General features: G+C 64.5%; 2 protein-coding genes across 4 annotated transcripts; both read left to right on the top strand.

The window, feature by feature from the left end:
• Positions 1-1,689: 1,689 nt before the first annotated feature.
• On the top strand, positions 1,690-8,618 carry ALDOA (aldolase, fructose-bisphosphate A). 2 transcript variants are annotated; one of them, XM_035572513.2, is made up of 8 exons: positions 1,690-2,008; positions 3,285-3,496; positions 3,970-4,024; positions 4,438-4,598; positions 5,217-5,300; positions 5,382-5,556; positions 7,141-7,340; positions 8,395-8,618. In XM_035572513.2, the coding sequence occupies exons 1-8, from the start codon at positions 1,897-1,899 to the stop codon at positions 8,488-8,490; spliced, it is 1,095 nt and encodes a 364-aa protein (XP_035428406.1). In that variant the 5' UTR covers positions 1,690-1,896; the 3' UTR covers positions 8,491-8,618. The 2 variants fall into 2 exon arrangements, with proteins under 2 accessions (XP_035428406.1, XP_035428405.1); XM_035572512.2 differs by having other exon boundaries at positions 1,877-2,008; positions 5,217-5,556.
• Positions 8,619-11,111: 2,493 nt separating this feature from the next.
• On the top strand, positions 11,112-18,168 carry PPP4C (protein phosphatase 4 catalytic subunit). 2 transcript variants are annotated; one of them, XM_035572511.2, is made up of 9 exons: positions 11,112-11,190; positions 13,778-13,877; positions 13,985-14,036; positions 14,175-14,225; positions 14,936-15,037; positions 15,124-15,297; positions 16,328-16,454; positions 17,015-17,204; positions 18,039-18,168. In XM_035572511.2, exons 2-9 carry the CDS (start codon positions 13,780-13,782, stop codon positions 18,166-18,168), a joined length of 924 nt encoding a protein of 307 aa, XP_035428404.1. In that variant the 5' UTR covers positions 11,112-11,190; positions 13,778-13,779. The 2 variants fall into 2 exon arrangements, with proteins under 2 accessions (XP_035428404.1, XP_050572632.1); XM_050716675.1 differs by having other exon boundaries at positions 11,172-11,190; positions 13,810-13,877.
• Positions 18,169-18,412: the final 244 nt, after the last annotated feature.

Here is an 18,412-nt window from a genome sequence, read left to right as displayed (position 1 = left end):
GGGTGGCCCCATGTCCCCCTTGGTGTCCCCTTGGGTGTCCCCAGGTCCCTTGGGTGGCCCCATGTCCCCCTTGGTGTCCCCCTTGGGTGCCCCTGGGTCCCTCCTTGGTGTCCCCAGGTCCCTTGGGTGGCCCCGGGTCCCACTTGGTGTCCCCCTTGGGTGGTTCCTTGGTGGCCCCTTGGGTGGCCCCTCGGTGTCCCCTGGGTCCCTCCTTGATGTCCTCGGTGTCCCCTTGGGTGGTTCCTTGGTGTCCCTTGGGTGTCCCCTGGGTCCCTCCTTGGTGTCCCCGGGTCCCCTTGATGTCCCCTTGGGTGTCCCCACGTCCCCCTGGGTGGTTCCTTGGTGTCCCTTGGGTGTCCCCCAGGCACCCTTGGGTCCCTCCTTGGTGTCCCTGGGTCCCCTTGATGTCCCCTTGGGTGGCCCCAGGTCCCTTGGGTGGCCCCTCGGTGTCCCCTGAGTCCCTCCTTGATGCCCTTGGTGTCCCCTTGGGTGGTTCCTCGGTGTCCCTTGGGGGGCCCCTGGTACCCTTGGGTCCCTCCTTGCTGTCCCCTCTCCCCCTCCCCACTTCCTCGCTGTCCCCTCAGCACCCATGGGTGCCCCCTCCCGGCCACCAGGGTCCCTGCCCCCCTCTCGTGTCCCCTCTGTCCCCCCGGGGTGTCCCCAGGTGGCCACCAGGCTCCCCGTCCCCTGCTCCGGTTCCTTGGGGTCCCCGTGGGTTCTCCTTGGGGTCCCCGATGTCCCCATGTCACCGGTGCCCCAGCGTTCTCCGGGGGGTCCCCGATGTCCTCTGGGGGGTCCCCAACGTTCCCCATGGGGTCCTCGATGTCCCCTATGGGTTCTCCACGGGGTTCCCGATGTTCTTTGTAGGCTCCCCGATGTTCCCCATGGGTTTCTCCTACGGGGTCCCCCATGTTCTCCGTGGGGTCCCCGGTGTCCCCCACGGGTTTCTTTATGGGGTCCTTGATGTCCCCCGTGGGTTTCTCCGCGGGGTCCCCAATGTTCTCTGTAGGATCCCCGATGTTCTTCCATGGGGTCCCCGGTCTTCTCTATGGGTTCTCCTTGGGGTCCCCAACGTTCTCCTTGGGGTCCCCAACGTTTTCCAAGGGGTTCCCCGTGGGGTTCCCCGTGGGGTTCTCCATGGGGTCCCCAATGTTCTCTAAGGGGTCCCCGATGTTCTCCAGGGGGTTCTCCGTAGGGTCCTTGATGCTCTCTGTAGGATCCCCAACGTTCTCCATGGGTTCCTCCACGGGGTCCCCGATGTTCTCCATGGGGTCCTTGATGTTCCCCACGGGTTTCTCCGTGGGGTCTCCAGTGTTCCCTGTAGGGTCCCCGATCTTCTCCATGGGGTCCCCAATGTTCTCCATGGGTTCTCCCTGAGGTTCCCAATGTCCCCTGTGGGTTCTCCGCGGGTTCCCTGATGTCCTCTGTGGGGTCCCCAACGTTCTCCAAGGGGTTCTCCATGGGGTCCCCGATGTCCCCCATGGGTTTCTCCGTAGGGTCCCCGATGTCCCCTGTGGGTTCTCCTTGGGGTCCCCGATGTTCTCCTTGGGGTCCCCGATGTTCTCCATGGGTTCTCCACGGGGACCCCGATGTTCTTTGTAGGGTCCCCAACGTTCTCCAAGGGGTTCTCCATGGGGTCCTTGATGTCCCCCATGGGTTTCTCCGTAGGGTCCCCGATGTCCCCTGTGGGTTCTCCATGGGGTCCCCGATGTTCTCCATGGGGTCCTTGATGTTCTCCATGGGGTTCTCCTTGGGGTCCCCAACGTTCTCCATGGGTTCTCCATGGGTCCCCCGACGTTCTCCACGGGTTCCTCAATGTTCCCCTGCCCCCACCCTCTCCCCGTGTCCCCCCGCACCCCCCGCTGACGCTGTCCCCCTGTCCCCAGTGCCACCACCATGCCGCACCAGTACCCGGCGCTCACCCCCGAGCAGAAGCAGGAGCTCGCCGACATCGCCCGGCGCATCGTGGCCCCCGGCAAGGGCATCCTAGCTGCCGATGAGTCCACTGGTGGGCACTGGGAGGGACTGGGAGGGCACTGGGAGGGACTGGTGGGCGCTGGTTGGGACTGGTGGGCACTGGGAGGGGGTTGAGGGCCACTGGGAGGGCACTGGGAGCCACTGGGATGGGGTTGAGGGCCACTGGGACAGCACTGGGAGGCAACTGGGACAGACTGGGAGGCAACTGGGACAGACTGGAAGCAACTGGGACAGACAGGAAGCAACTGGGAGGCACTGCCCTGCCCCGTGTTGAGGAAGTGCTGGGGAGTGAGTCAGCTCTGACGGGGCTGGGAGGGGCCGAGGGGCCACTGGGAGGCACTGGGAGATATGGAGAGGCACCGGGAGGGCACTGGACCTTGCTGGGAGCCACTGGAGCGGCACCAGGAGGGCACTGGAAGCTACTGGGATGAGCTGGGATGGCAGCAGGGAGGATGGGGAAACAGCTGAGCACCTCGAGGTGGCACTAGGGGGGCTTTGAGAGCTCCTGGGCTGGTACTGGGAGCTACTGGGAGGCACTGGAACACCACCAAGAGCCTAAGGGGACGTACTGGGACATACTGGCACATACTGGGACATACTGGGTCATACTGGTGTGGCTTCAAGGAGGATGGGGAAGTGTCTGAGAACCTCGAGGTGGCACCAGGAGGTCCATGAGAGCTCCTGGGGTGGTACTGGGAGCTACTGGGAGGCACTGGAGCACCACCAAGAGTCCAGGGGGTCATACTGGGACATACTGGGGTGTACCGGGATGTACTGGAACATACTGGTATGGCTTCAAGGAGGATGGGGAAGTGTCTGAGAACCTCGAGGTGGCACCAGGAGGTCCATGAGAGCTCCTGGAGTGGCACTGGGAGCTACTGGGAGGCACTGGAGCACCACCAAGAGTCCAGGGGGTCATACTGGGACATACTGGGTCATACTGGGACATACTGGGTCTTACTGGTATGGCTTCAAGGAGGATGGGGAAGTGTCCGAGAACCTCGAGGTGGCACCAGGAGGTCCATGAGAGCTCCTGGAGTGGCACTGGGAGCTACTGGGAGGCACTGGGGCACCACCAAGAGTCCAGGGGGTCATACTGGGACATACTGGGGTGTACCGGGATGTACTGGAACATACTGGTATGGCTTCAAGGAGGATGGGGAAGTGGCTAAGAACCTCGAGGTGGCACCAGGGGGTCCATGAGAGCTCCTGGAGTGGCACTGGGAGCTACTGTGAGCTACTGGCGCAGCTCTGGGAGACCATTACGGGTTACTGGGAGTAAACTGGTCTATACTGGGCCACCCCAGGCAGCATCGCCAAGCGGCTGAGCTCGGTGGGGGCGGAGAACACGGAGGAGAACCGCCGCTGGTACCGGCAGCTGCTCTTCACGGCCGACAAGCGCGTGGACCCCTGCATCGGCGGCGTCATCCTCTTCCACGAGACCCTCTACCAGTCGGCCGATGACGGGCGCCCCTTCCCCCAGGTCATCCGCGGCAAGGGCGCCGTCGTTGGCATCAAGGTGGGGACCTCGGGGACACGGTGGGGACACGGGGACCGCAAGGGCGTTGGGGGGAGGTGGGGGCTCCTTGCTGCTGGTCAACCAGGTCAACGGTGGCTTTGTTAGGTGGCCGCGTTGGGGTGGGGACGTCTTGGGGACATCAAGGGTTTTGGGGGGTCTTGGGGACATGGGACACTCCTTGCTCCAGGTCAACCACGTCAACGTTCTGGGGACGCCGTGGGGACCTTAGGGTGTTGGGGACATCAAGGGTGTTGGGGGACTTGGGGTCTTGGGGACATGGGGCACTCTTTGATCCAGGTCAACCACGTAAACGGTGGCTTTGTTAGGTGGCCATGTTGATGTGTTGAGGTGGGGACATCTTGGGGGCATCACGGGGACTTTGGGGTGTTGGGGACACGGGGGGTGACACGTGGGCCGTGGGGACAGGGAGGGGACCAGGCCGGCGCCCCAGTGACCCTGTCCCTGTCCGCCAGGTGGACAAGGGCGTCGTGCCCCTGGCTGGCACCAATGGCGAGACCACGACCCAAGGTGAGTGCCACCACGGTGTCCCCATCCCTGACGTCGCCACCATGGTGTCCTCATCCCCGACCCCATCCCTGATGTCACTGTGGTGACCCCATCCCACCGCTACGTCTTGTTGGCATCCCCATCCTTGATGCCACCATGGTGTCCCCATCCCTGATGTCACCACTCCGTCATCATGGTGTCCCCATCCTTGATGCCACTGTGGTGTCCCCATCCCTGACCCCGTCCCTGATGCCACCATGGTGTCCCCATCCCTGATGTCACCACTCCGTCATCATGGTGTCCCCATCCTTGATGCCACTGTGGTGTCCCCATCCCTGACCCCGTCCCTGATGCCACCACGGTGTCCCCACCCCCGCTGCCGTCCCCGTGCCCCACGGGTGGCCCCGCCCCTGATGCCACCGCGGTGTCCCCAGGGCTGGACGGGCTGATGGAGCGCTGCGCCCAGTACAAGAAGGACGGGGCCGACTTCGCCAAGTGGCGCTGCGTCCTCAAGATCTCGGAGCACACGCCCTCGCGCCTCGCCATCCTGGAGAACGCCAACGTCCTCGCGCGCTACGCCAGCATCTGCCAGCAGGTCCCCGTGTCCCCCTTCCCGTCCCCGTGTCCCCTGTTGGTGCCCTGTGGTGGTTGGAGGCCTCCAGTTGACTTGGTGGCACTTCCACTTGACATACTGCCACCTCCACGCCCTGGTGGCCCCTCCAGTTGGCGTGGTGGCCCCTCCAGTTGATATATTGTCACCTCTATGCCCTGGTGGCACTTCCAGTTGGCTTGATGGCACCTCCCCTTGACATATTGCCGCCTCCATGCTCTGGTGGCCCCTCCAGTTGGCGTGGTGGCACCTCCCCTTGACATATTGCCACCTCCAGTTGGCTTGGTGCCACCTTCAGTTGACATATTGGCACCTCCAGCTGGTGTGGTGGCACCTCCCCTTGACATTTTGCCACCTCCCCGCCCTGGTGCCACCTCCCTGTGTCCTCCCTTCGTGTCACTTCTCCATCCCCACCCCCTGTGTCACCTCTGGGCACCCCATGGTGGCCTCCCACCTGCGACGTGGCACCGTGTCACCTCCTGTCCCCCTGGGTAGCCCAGGCCACCTTCTGCTGCCCTGCACCCCGTCCACCATCGTGTCCCTGTCACTGCGTCCCCTCCCTGCCACCCTCGGGCTGTCCCTGACGTCCCCGTGTCCCCACAGAACGGCATCGTCCCCATCGTGGAGCCCGAGATCCTTCCAGATGGTGACCATGACCTGAAGCGCTGCCAGTACGTGACCGAGAAGGTGGGTGATGTCCCCAGGGTGTCCCCAGCATGTCCCCAGGGTGTCCCCGAGGTGTCCCCAACGTCCCCGATGTGTCCCCAGGTGCTGGCGGCCGTCTACAAGGCGCTGAGCGACCACCACGTCTACCTGGAGGGGACGCTGCTGAAGCCCAACATGGTGACAGCCGGCCACTCCTGCACCAAGAAGTACAGCCCCGAGGAGATCGCCATGGCCACCGTCACTGCCCTGCGCCGCACCGTGCCACCCGCCGTGCCCGGTCAGTGTCACCTGTCCCCGTGGCCGGGTCCCCGTGGGGTCCTTGTCACCGTGGTTATGGCCTCGTGATGTTTCCATACTCATGGCCGCGCCCCATCACGGTGGCCGCGTCCCCATCATGGTGGCCACATCCCCATGGGGTCCCCATCACGGTGGCCGCGTCCCCATCATGGTGGCCACATCCCCATGGGGTCCCTATCACGGTGGCCGCGTCCCCATCATGGTGGCCACATCCCCATGGGGTCCCCATCACGGTGGCCGCGTCCCCATCATGGTGGCCACATCCCCATGGGGTCCCCATCACGGTGGCCGCGTCCCCATGGGGTCTCCATACTCCTGTCTGTGTCCCCATCACCATGGTGGTGTCCCCAGGGTGTTCCCATCACCGTGGCCATGTCCCCACGGTGTTCCCATACTCATAACCACGTCCCCGTGGTGTCCCCATCACCGAGGTTTTGTCCCCATGGGGTCTCTGTACTCACGGCCACGTCCCCATCACGGTGGCCACGTCCCCATGGGGGCCACGTCCCCGTGATGTTTCCATACTCATGGCCACGTCCCCATCACCATGGTAGTGTCCCCATGGGGTCTCCATACTCATGGCCGTGTCCCCATCACCATGGTCACATCTTCATGGTGTCCCCATACTCATGGCCATGTCCCTGTCACCGTGGTCACGTCCCCATGGGGTCTCCAGACTCGTGGCCATGTCCCCGTGGTGTCCCCATCACCATGGTTATGTCCCCAAGGGGTCTACGTACTCATGGCCATGTTCCCATCACTGTGGCCGCGTCCCCATGGGGTCTCCATGCTCATGGCCATGTCCCCGTGGTGTCCCCATCACCGTGGCCACCTCTCCGTGGTGTCCCCATTCCCATAGCGATGTCCTCATGGTGTCCCCATAGCCACGTTCTCATGGTGTCACCACCTCCATGGTCACGTTCCTGTGGCCATCCCTGTCCCCATGGTGTCCCAGTCCCAACGGTGACCTCATGGCCCTGTAGGTGACCCCCTGTGGTGTCCCCATGGCCATGTCCCCACATTGTCCCCACGCTGCCCTGGTCCACATGGCAGTGTCCCCATGGTGTCCCTAGACTTGCAGCTGTGTCCTTATCTCCTTGTGGCCGTGTCCCCACGATGTCCCCGTCCCCATGGCCGTGTCCTCATGGTGTCCCCATCTCCATGGTGTTGTCATCCTGGTCCCCATGGTCATATCCTCGTCCCCATGGCCACGTCCTCGTGGTGTCCTCATCCCCATGGTTAAGTCTTCATGGTCATGTCCCCACGATGTCCCGGTCCCCGTAGCTGTGTCCTCGTGGTGTCCCCATCCCCATGGCATCTCCATCCCGGTCCCCATGGTCACATCCTCATCCCCACGGCCACGTCCTCATGGTGTCCTCATCCCCATGGCCACATCTTTGTGGTGTCCTCATGGTGTCGCCATCCCAGTCCCCGTGGCCATGTCCCCACGATGTCCCCATTCCCATATTTGTGTCCTCGTGGTGTCCCCATCCCCACGGCCACGTCCTCGTGGCGTCCCCACGGCCACGTCCTCGCGGTGCTGACGCTGTCCCCGCGTCCCCAGGCATCACGTTCCTGTCGGGGGGCCAGAGCGAGGAGGAGGCGTCCATCAACCTCAACGCCATCAACCGGTGTCCCCTGGCGAAGCCCTGGGCCCTGACCTTCTCCTACGGGCGGGCGCTGCAGGCCTCGGCGCTGCGGGCCTGGAGCGGCAAGAAGGAGAACACCAAGGCGGCCCAGGAGGAGTACGTCAAGCGGGCCCTGGTACGTCAACGTTGGGGACACCTGGGGGTGGAGAAGGTCTTGGGGTTGGAGGAGGTGTGGGGACGTGGTCGTGGTGGTCCAGGAGGACCTCAAAGAGGTTCTGGTACGTCAATGTTGGGGACATCTGGGGGTGGAGAATGTCTTGGGGTTGGAGGACGCGTGGGGCCATGGTCATGGTCATGGTGGTCCAGGAGGACGTCAAGAAGTTTCTGGTAGGTCAATGCTGGGGACACCTGGGGGTGGAGAAGGTCTTGGGGTTGGAGGAGGTGTGGGGACGTGGTCGTGGTGGTCCAGGAGGACGTCAAGGAGGTTCTGGTACATCAACGTTGGGGACATCTGGGGGTTGGAGAACGCATGGGGACATGGTCATGGTCATGGTGGTCCAGGAGGACCTCAAGAAGGTTCTGGTAGGTCAATGTCATGGACATGGGGACATCTGGGGGTGGAGAACGTCTTGGGGTTGGAGGACACATGGGGACGTGGTCAGGGTGGTCCAGGAGGAGGTCAAGAAGGTTCTGGTACGTCAACGTTGGGGACATCAGGGTTACAGGGAGGGACATGGGGACGCCTCAGCCACCCATCCTGCCAGTCCTCGTCCTCGTATGTCACTGCCACCTGCATGGGGACAGCAGGGGGATGGAGAACCTTTGGGGACACCGTGGCTCTGCGGGGTGACAGCCCCGTGTCCCCAAGGGGGTGGCACCACAGCTGTAGAACGTGTCTCTGGGTGGTGCCCCCATTGTCCCACACGTTTCTGGGTGGTGCCACCACCGTCCCACGTGTGTCAGGGTGGTGCCACCATTGTCCCACGTGTGTCTGGAAGGTGTCACCATTGTCCCATGAACATCTGGGTGGGGCCACCATCGTCCTGTGGACGTGTGGGTGGTGCCACCACCCTCCAGCGTGTGTTTGGGTGGTGCCACCGCCGTCCCCCGTCCACCTGGATGGTGCCACCATGGTCCCACGTGTGTCAAGGTGATGCCACCACCAGCCCACGTGTCTCTGGCTGGTGCCACCGTGGTCCCGTGTGTGACACGCGTGTCCCTGTCCCCAGGCCAACTCCCTGGCGTGCCAGGGCAAGTACACCCCCAGCGGGCAGGCGGGGGCGGCCGCCAGCGAGTCCCTCTTCGTCTCCAACCACGCCTACTGAGTGACGTCACCGGGAGCGCCGTGACGTCACCGGGGATGCCGTGACGTCACCGGGACGCGGTGACCGCGACGCCGTGTGACACTCCTGTCCCCGTCCCCTCGCCCTTCAATAAAGGAACGCTGCCTGCAGGGCCACCGCCTCGGGGGACGTGGGGGGACGTGGTGGGGACATGGGGGGATGTGGGGGCACATGGGGACATTGAGGGACACGGGGGGACATGGAGGACATGGACACGGGCCATTGAGGGACATGGAGACACGGTGGGGACACGTGGGGACACGGAAAGGGGACATTGAGGGACGTGGGGACGTGGGGGATGTGGCGGGGACGTGGAAATGGGACATTGAAGGACATGGGGGATGTGGCAGGGACATGGGGACACGGAGGGACATAGGACATTGAGGGACATGGTGGGGACATGGAAAGGGGACATTGAGGGACGTGGGGACATGGAAATGGGACGTTGAGGGGCGTGGGGACACGTGGGATGTGGTGGGGACATGGAGGACGTGGACATGGGACGTTGAAGGACGTGGGGACGTGGTGGGGACGTGGGGACACGTGGGGATGGGGAAATGGGACATTGAGGGACGTGGGGACACAGGACGTGGTGGGGACGTGGGGACATGGAAATGGGACGTTGAGGGGCGGGGGGACACGTGGAGACGTGGTGGGGACACAAAGGGGCATGGGGACATGGACATGGGACGTTGGGGGACGTGGGGGATGTGTGGGGACATGAGGGATATGGAGGGACATGGGGACACGTGGGGCATGGGGACACGGAGGGAAAGGGGACATGGGGGGGACGTGGGGTGTGGCAGGGAGATGGGACAGGGGGACGTGGGGACACGTGGGACGTGGCGGGGAAATATGGGGACACGGGACACAAAGGGACATGGGGACACGGGACAGGGACGTGGCGGGACGTGGGGTGGGGACGTGAGACATGGACATGGGGGACATGGGGGGGGACACAAAGGGACATGGAGGAAACGTGGGAAGTGGTGGGGACACGGGGACGTGGACGTAAGGGGGGGACACGGGGACAATGGGGGACACGGGGTTTGGGGGTTATGGGGACATGGGGGGCACCCTGGGGACACATAAGGGGACACGGGGACATGGCAGGGGACATGGGGACATGGGGGGGGGGGGGGGGGGGCGTGAGGGGACTTGGGGTGGGGGACATGGGGACATGGGGGGGGAACCAGGGGACAGTGGGGGGAGTCTGGGGACAATGGGGGCACGCAGGGGACAATTGGGGGGGGGTCTGGGGACAATGGGGACACCCGGGGAACAATGGGGGGGGGGGGGTCCAGGTGACATGGGGGGGCACTTAGGGGACATGGGGGGGACACCCAAGTGACAATGGGGAGGTCCCAGGGGCCAATGGGGACACCCAGGGGCCAATGGGGGGGTCCCAGGGGACAATGGGGGAGTCCCAGGGGCCAATGGGGGGGTCCCAGGGGACGATGGGGGGGTCCAGGTGACAATGGGGGGGTCCCAGGGGCCAATGGGGACACCCAGGGGCCAATGGGGGGGTCCCAGGGGACAATGGGGGGGTCCAGGTGACAATGGGGGCCCCCAGGGGCCAATGGGGGGGTCCCAGGGGCCAATGGGGGCCCCCAGGGGCCAATGGGGGGGTCCCAGGGGACAATGGGGGGGTCCAGGTGACAATGGGGGGGTCCCAGGGGACATTGGGGGGGTCCCAGGTGACAATGGGGGGGTCCAGGTGACAATGGGGGCCCCCAGGGGCCAATGGGGGGGTCCCAGGGGCCAATGGGGGCCCCAGGGGCCAATGGGGGGGTCCCAGGGGACAATGGGGGGGTCCAGGTGACAATGGGGGGGTCCCAGGGGACATTGGGGGGGTCCCAGGTGACAATGGGGGGGCCCAGGGGCCAATGGGGGGATCCCAGGGGACAATGGGGGAGTCCCAGGTGACAATGGGGGGGTCCCAGGGGACAATGGGGGGGTCCAGGTGACAATGGGGGGGTCCCAGGGGACATTGGGGGGGTCCCAGGTGACAATGGGGGCCTCCAGGGGCCAATGGGGGGGTCCCAGGGGCCAATGGGGGCCCCAGGGGCCAATGGGGGGGTCCCAGGGGACAATGGGGGGGTCCAGGTGACAATGGGGGCCCCCAGGGGCCAATGGGGGGGTCCCAGGGGACAATGGGGGGGTCCAGGTGACAATGGGGGCCCCCAGGGGCCAATGGGGGGGTCCCAGGGGCCAATGGGGGGGTCCCAGGTGACAATGGGGGGGTCCCAGGGGACAATGGGGGGGTCCAGGTGACAATGGGGGCCCCCAGGGGCCAATGGGGGGGTCCCAGGGGCCAATGGGGGCCCCCAGGGGCCAAGGGGGGGGTCCCAGGGGACAATGGAGGGGTCCAGGTGACAATGGGGGCCCCCAGGGGACACCGGGCCCTAGTTTTTGCCCCCCCCCCCCGGAACCAAAACGGCGCGGAACCCCCGCGCCCGCCCTCGGGTTCCGGAGGGGACCCCCGCGGAGGCGGCACCGCCCCCTCCCCCTCCCCCGTTCCCAGCCAGCGCTGGGGGCGTGGCCTCCTCCCTGCTTCCGCTTCCGCCCGGCGCCGGGGGTGGGGGGTGGGGGACGAAGGCGGGGCCGCGCCGGAAGTGACGCGAGGCGGCGGCGGCGGCGGGGACGGTGGCGGCCGGAGGGGGGGCGCGGAGCCGCCGCCGGGTGCGGAGGGGCCCGGGGGGGGGGGGGGGGCTGTGAGGCGATGTGGGGCGGCTGTGGGGCACGGGAGGGGCTGGGGGGCCGCAACGGGGCACGGGGGGGGGCCGTGGGGCCGCTGGGGGGCGGCTGGGGGGCGGTTATGGGGCGCTGGGGGGCCGCTGGGGGGTGGTTATGGGGTGGTCGGGGGGGCTGTGGGGCCGCTACGGGGCACGGGGGTGGTTATGGGGGGCTACGGGGAGGTTATGGGGCGCTGCGGGGCACAGAAGGGGTTGTGGGGTGGTCATGGGGCGCTGTGGGGCTGCTGTGGGGCGGTTGTGGGGTGTGGGGGTGGCTGTGGGGTGGTTATGGGGGGCTATGGGGCTGCTATGGGGCCCGGGAGGGGCTGTGGGACTGCTATGGGGTGGTTGTGGGGTGGTTGGGGAGGCTGTGGGGCTGCTGTGGGGTGGTTGTGGGGTGGTTGGGGGGCTGTGGGGCCGCTATGGGGCACGGGGCTGATTATGGGGTGGTTATGGGGGGCTACGGGGAGGTTATGGGGCGCTGCGGGGCACAGAAGGGGTTGTGGGGTGGTTATGGGGCGCTATGGGGCACAGAAGGGGTTGTGGGGTGGTTATGGGGCGCTGTGGGGCTGCTATGGGGCGGTTGTGGGGTGTGGGGGTGGCTGTGGGGTGGTTATGGGGGGCTATGGGGCCGCTATGGGGCCTGGGAGGGGCTGTGGGACTGCTATGGGGTGGTTGTGGGGTGGTTGGGGGGCTGTGGGGCTGCTATGGGGCACGGGGGGGGGGGCTGTGGGGCTGCTATGGGGCACGGGGCTGATTATGGGGCGGTTATGGGGGGCTACGGGGAGGTTATGGGGCGCTGCGGGGCACAGAAGGGGTTGTGGGGTGGTCATGGGGTGCTGTGGGGCTGCTGTGGGGCGGTTGTGGGGTGTGGGGGTGGCTGTGGGGTGGTTATGGGGGGCTATGGGGCCGCTATGGGGCCCGGGAGGGGCTATGGGACCGCTATGGGGCAGTTGTGGGGTGGTTGGGGAGGCTGTGGGGCTGCTATGGGACCACTGTGGGGTGGTTGGGGGCTGTGGGGCCACTATGGGGCACGGGGGGGGGGCTGTGGGGCTGCTATGGGGCACGGGGCTGATTATGGGGTGGTTATGGGGGGCTACGGGGAGGTTATGGGGCGCTATGGGGCACAGAAGGGGTTGTGGGGTGGTCATGGGGCACTGTGGGGCTGCTATGGGGCGGTTGTGGGGCACGGGGGTGGTTATGGGGGGCTATGGGGCCCGGGAGGGGCTATGGGGCCGCTATGGGGCAGTTGGGGGCGGCTATGGGGCCGCTGAGGGGGTTGTGGTGTTGCTGTGGGGCAGCTATGGGGTGGCTGGGGGGCTATGGGGCAGTTATGGGGCGCTGTGGGGCACAGGGGTGGTTATGGGGCAGTTATGGGGGGCTATGGGACTGCTATGGGGCACGGGAGGGGCTGTGGGGCAGTTGGGGGCCGCTATGGGGTGGCTGAGGGGGTTTTGGGGCCGCTGTGAGGTGGTTCGGGGGGGCTGTGGGGGTGGTTGGGGGGTTGGAGGTCTGGGGGGGGGGTTATGGGGCACGGTTTGGGGCTGCTATAGGGGGTGGGGGGGTTATGGGGGGGCAGAGGGGGCACTTATGGGGCTGTGGGGGCAGTTATGGGGCCAGAAGTTCCCCTCCCCCGGGTAGCTGTGGGGCAGCCCCCGGTCCGTTCCGTACCCGCCGTGGGGCAGTTGGGGGGTCCTGGGGGGCAGCCGGGGGGCAATTGGGGTCCCCTGTGGGGCAGCGAGGGACCCCTGGGGGGCATTTAGGGGCCACGTGGGGCAATTAGGGGCCCTATAGGGCAGTTAGGGACCCTATGAGGTGGTTATGGGGCACTTAGGGACCCCCACGGGGCACTTAGGGACCCCATGGGGCGGCTGTGGGGCAATTAGGGACCCCCATAGGGCAATTAGGGACGCCGTGGGGCAACTAAGGGTCACTTAGGGACCCCATAGGGCAGCTCGGGGGCAATTAGGGCCTGCCGTGGGGCAATTAGGAACCCTGTGGGGCAGTTAGGGACCCCCATGGGGCAGCTCTGGGGCACTTAGGGACCCCCAGAGGGCAATTAGGGACGCCGTGGGGCAAGTAAGGGTCACTTAGGGACCCCATAGGGCAGTTTGGGGCGCCGTGGGGCAGCTCGGGGGCAATTAGGGAGCGCCATGGGGCAATTAGGGACCCTGCGGGGCAGTTAGGGACCCTGTGGGGCAGCTGTGGGGCATTTGGGGACCCCCAGAGAGCAATTACGGACGCCGTGGGGCAACTAAGGGTCACTTAGGGACCCCATAGGGCAGTTTGGGACCCCATAGAGCAGTTCGGGGGCAATTAGGGCCTGCCGTGGGGCAGTTAGGGACCCCCGTGGGGCAGCTGTGGGGCATTTGGGGACCCCCATAGGGCAATTACGGACGCCGTGGGGCAAGTAAGGGTCACTTAGGGACCCCATAGGGCAGTTCGGGGCGCTGTGGGGCAGCTTGGGGGCAATTAGGGAGGGCCGTGGGGCAATTAGGGACCCTGCGGGGCAGATGCTGACCTTGTTGCCCCAGCCATGGGGGAGCTGAGTGACCTGGACCGGCAGATCGAGCAGCTGCGGCGCTGCGAGCTCATCAAGGAGAGCGAGGTCAAGGCGCTCTGCGCCAAGGCCAGGTAACGAGGGGGCAATTAACCCCTCCCCCGGGGGGCAATTAACCCCCTGGGGGGCAGTTAACCCATTAATTAACCCGTGGGGTAATTAATGGCCTCTTGCCCCAAAGGGAGATCCTGGTGGAGGAGAGCAACGTGCAGCGCGTCGATTCGCCCGTCACGGTGAGCTGTGGGTCCCGTGGGCAATTGTGGGTCTGGGGGGGTAATTGTGGGTCCCGTGGGGCAAATTTGGGTCCGGGGAGGGGGGGGGGGGCAGTTATGGGGTCCTGACCCCCCCCCCCCCGCCTTTGTGCCCCCCAGGTGTGCGGTGACATCCATGGGCAGTTCTACGACCTCAAGGAGCTCTTCAGGGTGAGCTGCCCCACAACTGCCCCCCCATATCCCCTAATTGCCTCCTATATCCCCTAATTGCCCCCTAACCTGCCCCTAAGTGCCCCCCTGCCCCATAAATGCCCCCATTCCCTTGCTCACCCCCCCAAAACCTGCCCCGAAATGCCCCCCAACCCCAAACTTCACCCCCTAAATACCCCTAATCCGCCCCCCCGTGACCCTAATCTGCCCCCCTCATGACCCTAATCCGCCCCCCTGCCTCTAATCTGCCCCCCCATGACCCTAATCTGCCCCCCCGCCCCTAATCTGCCCCCCTCATGACCCTAATCTGCCTTCCTTGTCCCTAATATGTCCCCCTGTGACCCTAATCTGCCCCCCCGCCCCTAATCTGCCCCCCTCATGACCCTAATCTGCCTTACTTGTCCCTAATATGTACCCCCGTGACCCTAATCTGCCCCCCCTGCCCCTAATCTGCCCCCCTCATGACCCTAATCTGCCTTCCTTGTCCCTAATCTGCCCCCCTGTGACCCTAATCTGCCCCCCCGCCCCTAATCTGCCCCCCTCATGACCCTAATCTGCCTTCCTTGTCCCTAATCTGCCCCCCTGTGACCCTAATCTGCCCCCCCCGCCCCAATCTGCCCCCCTCATGACCCTAATCTGCCTTCCTTGTCCCTAATCTGCCCCCCTGTGACCCTAATCTGCCCCCCCCCGCCCCTAATCTGCCCCCCCAGGTCGGCGGGGACGTCCCCGAGACCAACTACCTGTTCATGGGCGACTTCGTGGACCGGGGCTTCTACAGCGTGGAGACCTTCCTGCTGCTGCTGGCGCTCAAGGTACGGCCGCGGGGGCACCCGCGGGTGCTGCCGGGGGTCCCCGAGCCCCCCCACCCATGGGTGCTGCCCCCCCCCCTCCCCCCCAGGTGCGTTACCCCGACCGCATCACGCTGATCCGGGGCAACCACGAGAGCCGGCAGATCACGCAGGTCTACGGCTTCTACGACGAGTGCCTGCGCAAGTACGGCTCCGTCACCGTCTGGCGCTACTGCACCGAGATCTTCGACTACCTCAGCCTCTCCGCCATCATCGACGGCAAGGTGCGGCACGCTAACGACATGCTAACGACACGACAGGGCCGTGGGAGGCCCGGGAGGGGGTCCTGGATGGAAGGCGGGGGGCCCTCGGGGTCTTTCTTCCGGCTTTGGTGCCAAAATCGGGTGTTAGGAGGGGTTAAGAACATGCTAAGGACACATTAACATGTCTTAAGAGCACGCTAACGCGTGCTAAGACCATGCTAACACATGTTAATGACACATCAGCACATGCTAAGGACATGCTAAGGGTAGGGGGAGGTCCGTGTAAGGGCTCTGCCTCAACACCTTGCTCCTTTTCGGTCTTTATTTTGTCATTCCTGCCAAAATTTGGAGTTAGCGTGTGCCAAGCGTGAGTTAGAGCATGGAAATGACATGCTAAGGACATGCTAAGTGCACGTGGAGGGGTGGGGAGAGGCATGTGAGGGTCCTGTGTGTACAGCTTGGGCCCTTTTAGGGGTCGTTGGAACTAAAACTGGGTGCTAGGACATGCTAAGAACATGCTAGGACATGCTAAGGACATGACAACGCACGCTAAGCACACGCGTGGGGTGTGGGGAGCCGCGTGTGTGTGTCCTGCATCAACAGCTTGCTGTTTTGTGGTGTTTTTGTCACTCTTGGGAGTAAAAACGGGGTGTTAGGAGGTGTTAATGATGTGTTAGGACATGCAAACAACATACTAGCACATGCTAAGGACATGCTAAGCACATGCTAAGCACATGTAAGGGTGTTGGGAGGTCCGTCTGAGGGTTCTGTGTCACCAGTTTTACTCCTTGTGGTGTCCTTGTCATCACTGATGGCAAGATGAACACGCTAGAACATGCTAAGGACTTGGTAGAACATGCGAAGGGCATAAAATGACATAGAACACGCTAAGAACATGATAGAAGGTGCTACAACACGCTAAGGACCCACCAACGGCTCTTATGAGCATGGAGAGGGCCACGTGTGACAGTGCCACACCAGGACATCCCTGCACTGGTTGGCACACTAAGAACATGCTAAGAACATGCTAAGCACACGCGTGTCCCCGCAGATCTTCTGCGTGCACGGCGGCCTCTCGCCCTCCATCCAGACCCTGGACCAGATCCGCACCATCGACCGCAAGCAGGAGGTGCCCCACGACGGCCCCATGTGCGACCTGCTCTGGTCCGACCCCGAAGGTGGGCTCCGCACGCACGTGACATCGCGTGACGGCACATGACATCGCGTGTCGGGACATGTCGCGACATCCCTGGGCGCCCCGCAAGGCGTGGAGGGGCACAGGGTGGTCAACGGGCTCCCCATGGCTACGTGTGACGGGGTGTGTGCATCACATGTTGTCCCCCAGATGGGTGACATGCCCACAACACGCGTGTGATCACGTGTAGCCACGCATGTAGACACATATGACGTATGTTTGGGCCACATGTTTGCACACACAACCCCAAATCCACGCTGTTCTCAGCCACGTGACACACGTGTGACCCCCCCAAGTGTGTCCACCTGCCACAGACACTCACATGTAACGTGTGTGCATCACATGTCACCTCCCAACGCACGTGTGGGCCCGTGCACGCGCACCACCACCGGTCTATATCCCACACCATGGGTCTGTACCCCAAATACGTGACCCTGTTGTGTGTCCCGGCCCCCCCCCACGCGTGTCCCAACCCCTGACACACACGTTCTACCCCTGACACGCGTGTCCCGGCCCTGACACACACGTGTGCCCCCCCCCCAGACACGACGGGCTGGGGCGTGTCGCCGCGGGGCGCGGGCTACCTGTTCGGCAGCGACGTGGTGGCCCAGTTCAACGCCTCCAACGACATCGACATGATCTGCCGGGCCCACCAGCTGGTGATGGAGGGCTACAAGTGGCACTTCAACGAGACCGTCCTCACCGTCTGGTCCGCCCCCAACTACTGCTACAGGTCAGCAACACGCTAAGGACATGCTAAGGACACGCCAAGGGGGTGGGGAGGGGTTGGGGGATTTGTGGCCAAGGTGGGTGGTGTGGGGATGGGGCTGGGCCTGTTGTGGGGTGGTGTCCACGTCCCCTCTGCTCCTTTAGGGGAGTCCCAACATGCTAATGACATGCTAATAACATGTTAAGGACACGTTAAGGTCATGTTAAGGGACATAGGGGTTTGTGGTGGGGCTGGGACAGCAGAGGGCTCCGAGTGATGCTTGGTGGGACCGGCCCCATCAATGGGATCAGTCTCCAGCTGCTCATGTAGAGTAGTCCCAACATGTTAAGAACATGCTACGATCATGCTAAGATCATGTTAAGGGACATAGGGGTTCGTGGTGGGGTTGGGGGACACTGAAGGGCTCCGAGTGACACCAGGATGGGGCTGTCCCCATCACGGGGTCAGTCTCTGGCTACACTTAAAGGGGAGTTCCAACACGCTAAGGACACGCTAAGAACATGCTAAGATTTGTGTGACACGTGATGGGTGAATGTGGGGCCGGGGGGCTCCGAGCGTCACCCGAGCAGGACCAAGTCCCCAGCACGGGGCTGGCTCCCAGCTCCTGCTCTGGGTGACTCCCAACATGCCAAGAACATGCCAAGAACATGCCAAGAACATGCCAAGAACATGCCAAGAACACACAGTGGTGGCACAAGTCGGTGAGCTCCTCTTCAACGGGGCCACCCCACCACGAAACCAGACCCCAGAAACCACCCTGGGGGGGGGGGGGGGCAACATGCTAATTACACGCTAATCGCATGCTAATTACATGTCAATTACATGCTAATTACACAGGTGCGGGAACGTGGCGGCCATCCTGGAGCTGGACGAGCACCTGCAGAAGGAGTTCATCATCTTCGAGGCGGCGCCGCAGGAGACGCGGGGCATCCCCTCCAAGAAGCCGGTGGCCGACTACTTCCTGTGACACCCCCCCCCCCGTGTGGCCCCCCCCGTGTCCCCGCGTGTCCCCACGTGTCCCCCCCGTGTCCCCCTGACGCAAGGGGGGGCCGCCGAGTGCCCCCCGGGGCGGTGGGTGACGTGGGGGGAGTCTCGCGGTGGTGCCACCGCCGCGTCCCCAGGGGACACGCTCGAGGTCCCCTCTTGTCCCCAAGGGAGAGGGAGGTGGGTCCCCCCCCCCCCCCCCCCGGCCCATTTAGGGACCCCCCTGT

The sequence above is a fragment of the Cygnus atratus genome, unplaced genomic scaffold (assembly GCF_013377495.2).
Source record: "Cygnus atratus isolate AKBS03 ecotype Queensland, Australia unplaced genomic scaffold, CAtr_DNAZoo_HiC_assembly HiC_scaffold_175, whole genome shotgun sequence".
Taxonomy (NCBI): domain Eukaryota; kingdom Metazoa; phylum Chordata; class Aves; order Anseriformes; family Anatidae; genus Cygnus; species Cygnus atratus.
This window is presented reverse-complemented; position numbering and strand designations above follow the sequence as displayed.

What these genes read in the sequence shown, in the direction of transcription:
- ALDOA (XM_035572512.2), top strand. Translation starts at nt 1,897, where the DNA reads ATGCCGCACCAGTACCCGGCGCTCACCCCCGAGCAGAAGCAGGAGCTC. An exon ending in GCGCCGTCGTTGGCATCAAG is followed by an intron (nt 3,497 to 3,969) that starts GTGGGGACCTCG and finishes CCTGTCCGCCAG; the next exon opens with GTGGACAAGGGCGTCGTGCC. An exon ending in TGGCGAGACCACGACCCAAG is followed by an intron (nt 4,025 to 4,437) that starts GTGAGTGCCACC and finishes CGGTGTCCCCAG; the next exon opens with GGCTGGACGGGCTGATGGAG.
- PPP4C (XM_035572511.2), top strand. Translation starts at nt 13,780, where the DNA reads ATGGGGGAGCTGAGTGACCTGGACCGGCAGATCGAGCAGCTGCGGCGC. An exon ending in GCGCTCTGCGCCAAGGCCAG is followed by an intron (nt 13,878 to 13,984) that starts GTAACGAGGGGG and finishes CTTGCCCCAAAG; the next exon opens with GGAGATCCTGGTGGAGGAGA. An exon ending in GCGTCGATTCGCCCGTCACG is followed by an intron (nt 14,037 to 14,174) that starts GTGAGCTGTGGG and finishes TGTGCCCCCCAG; the next exon opens with GTGTGCGGTGACATCCATGG.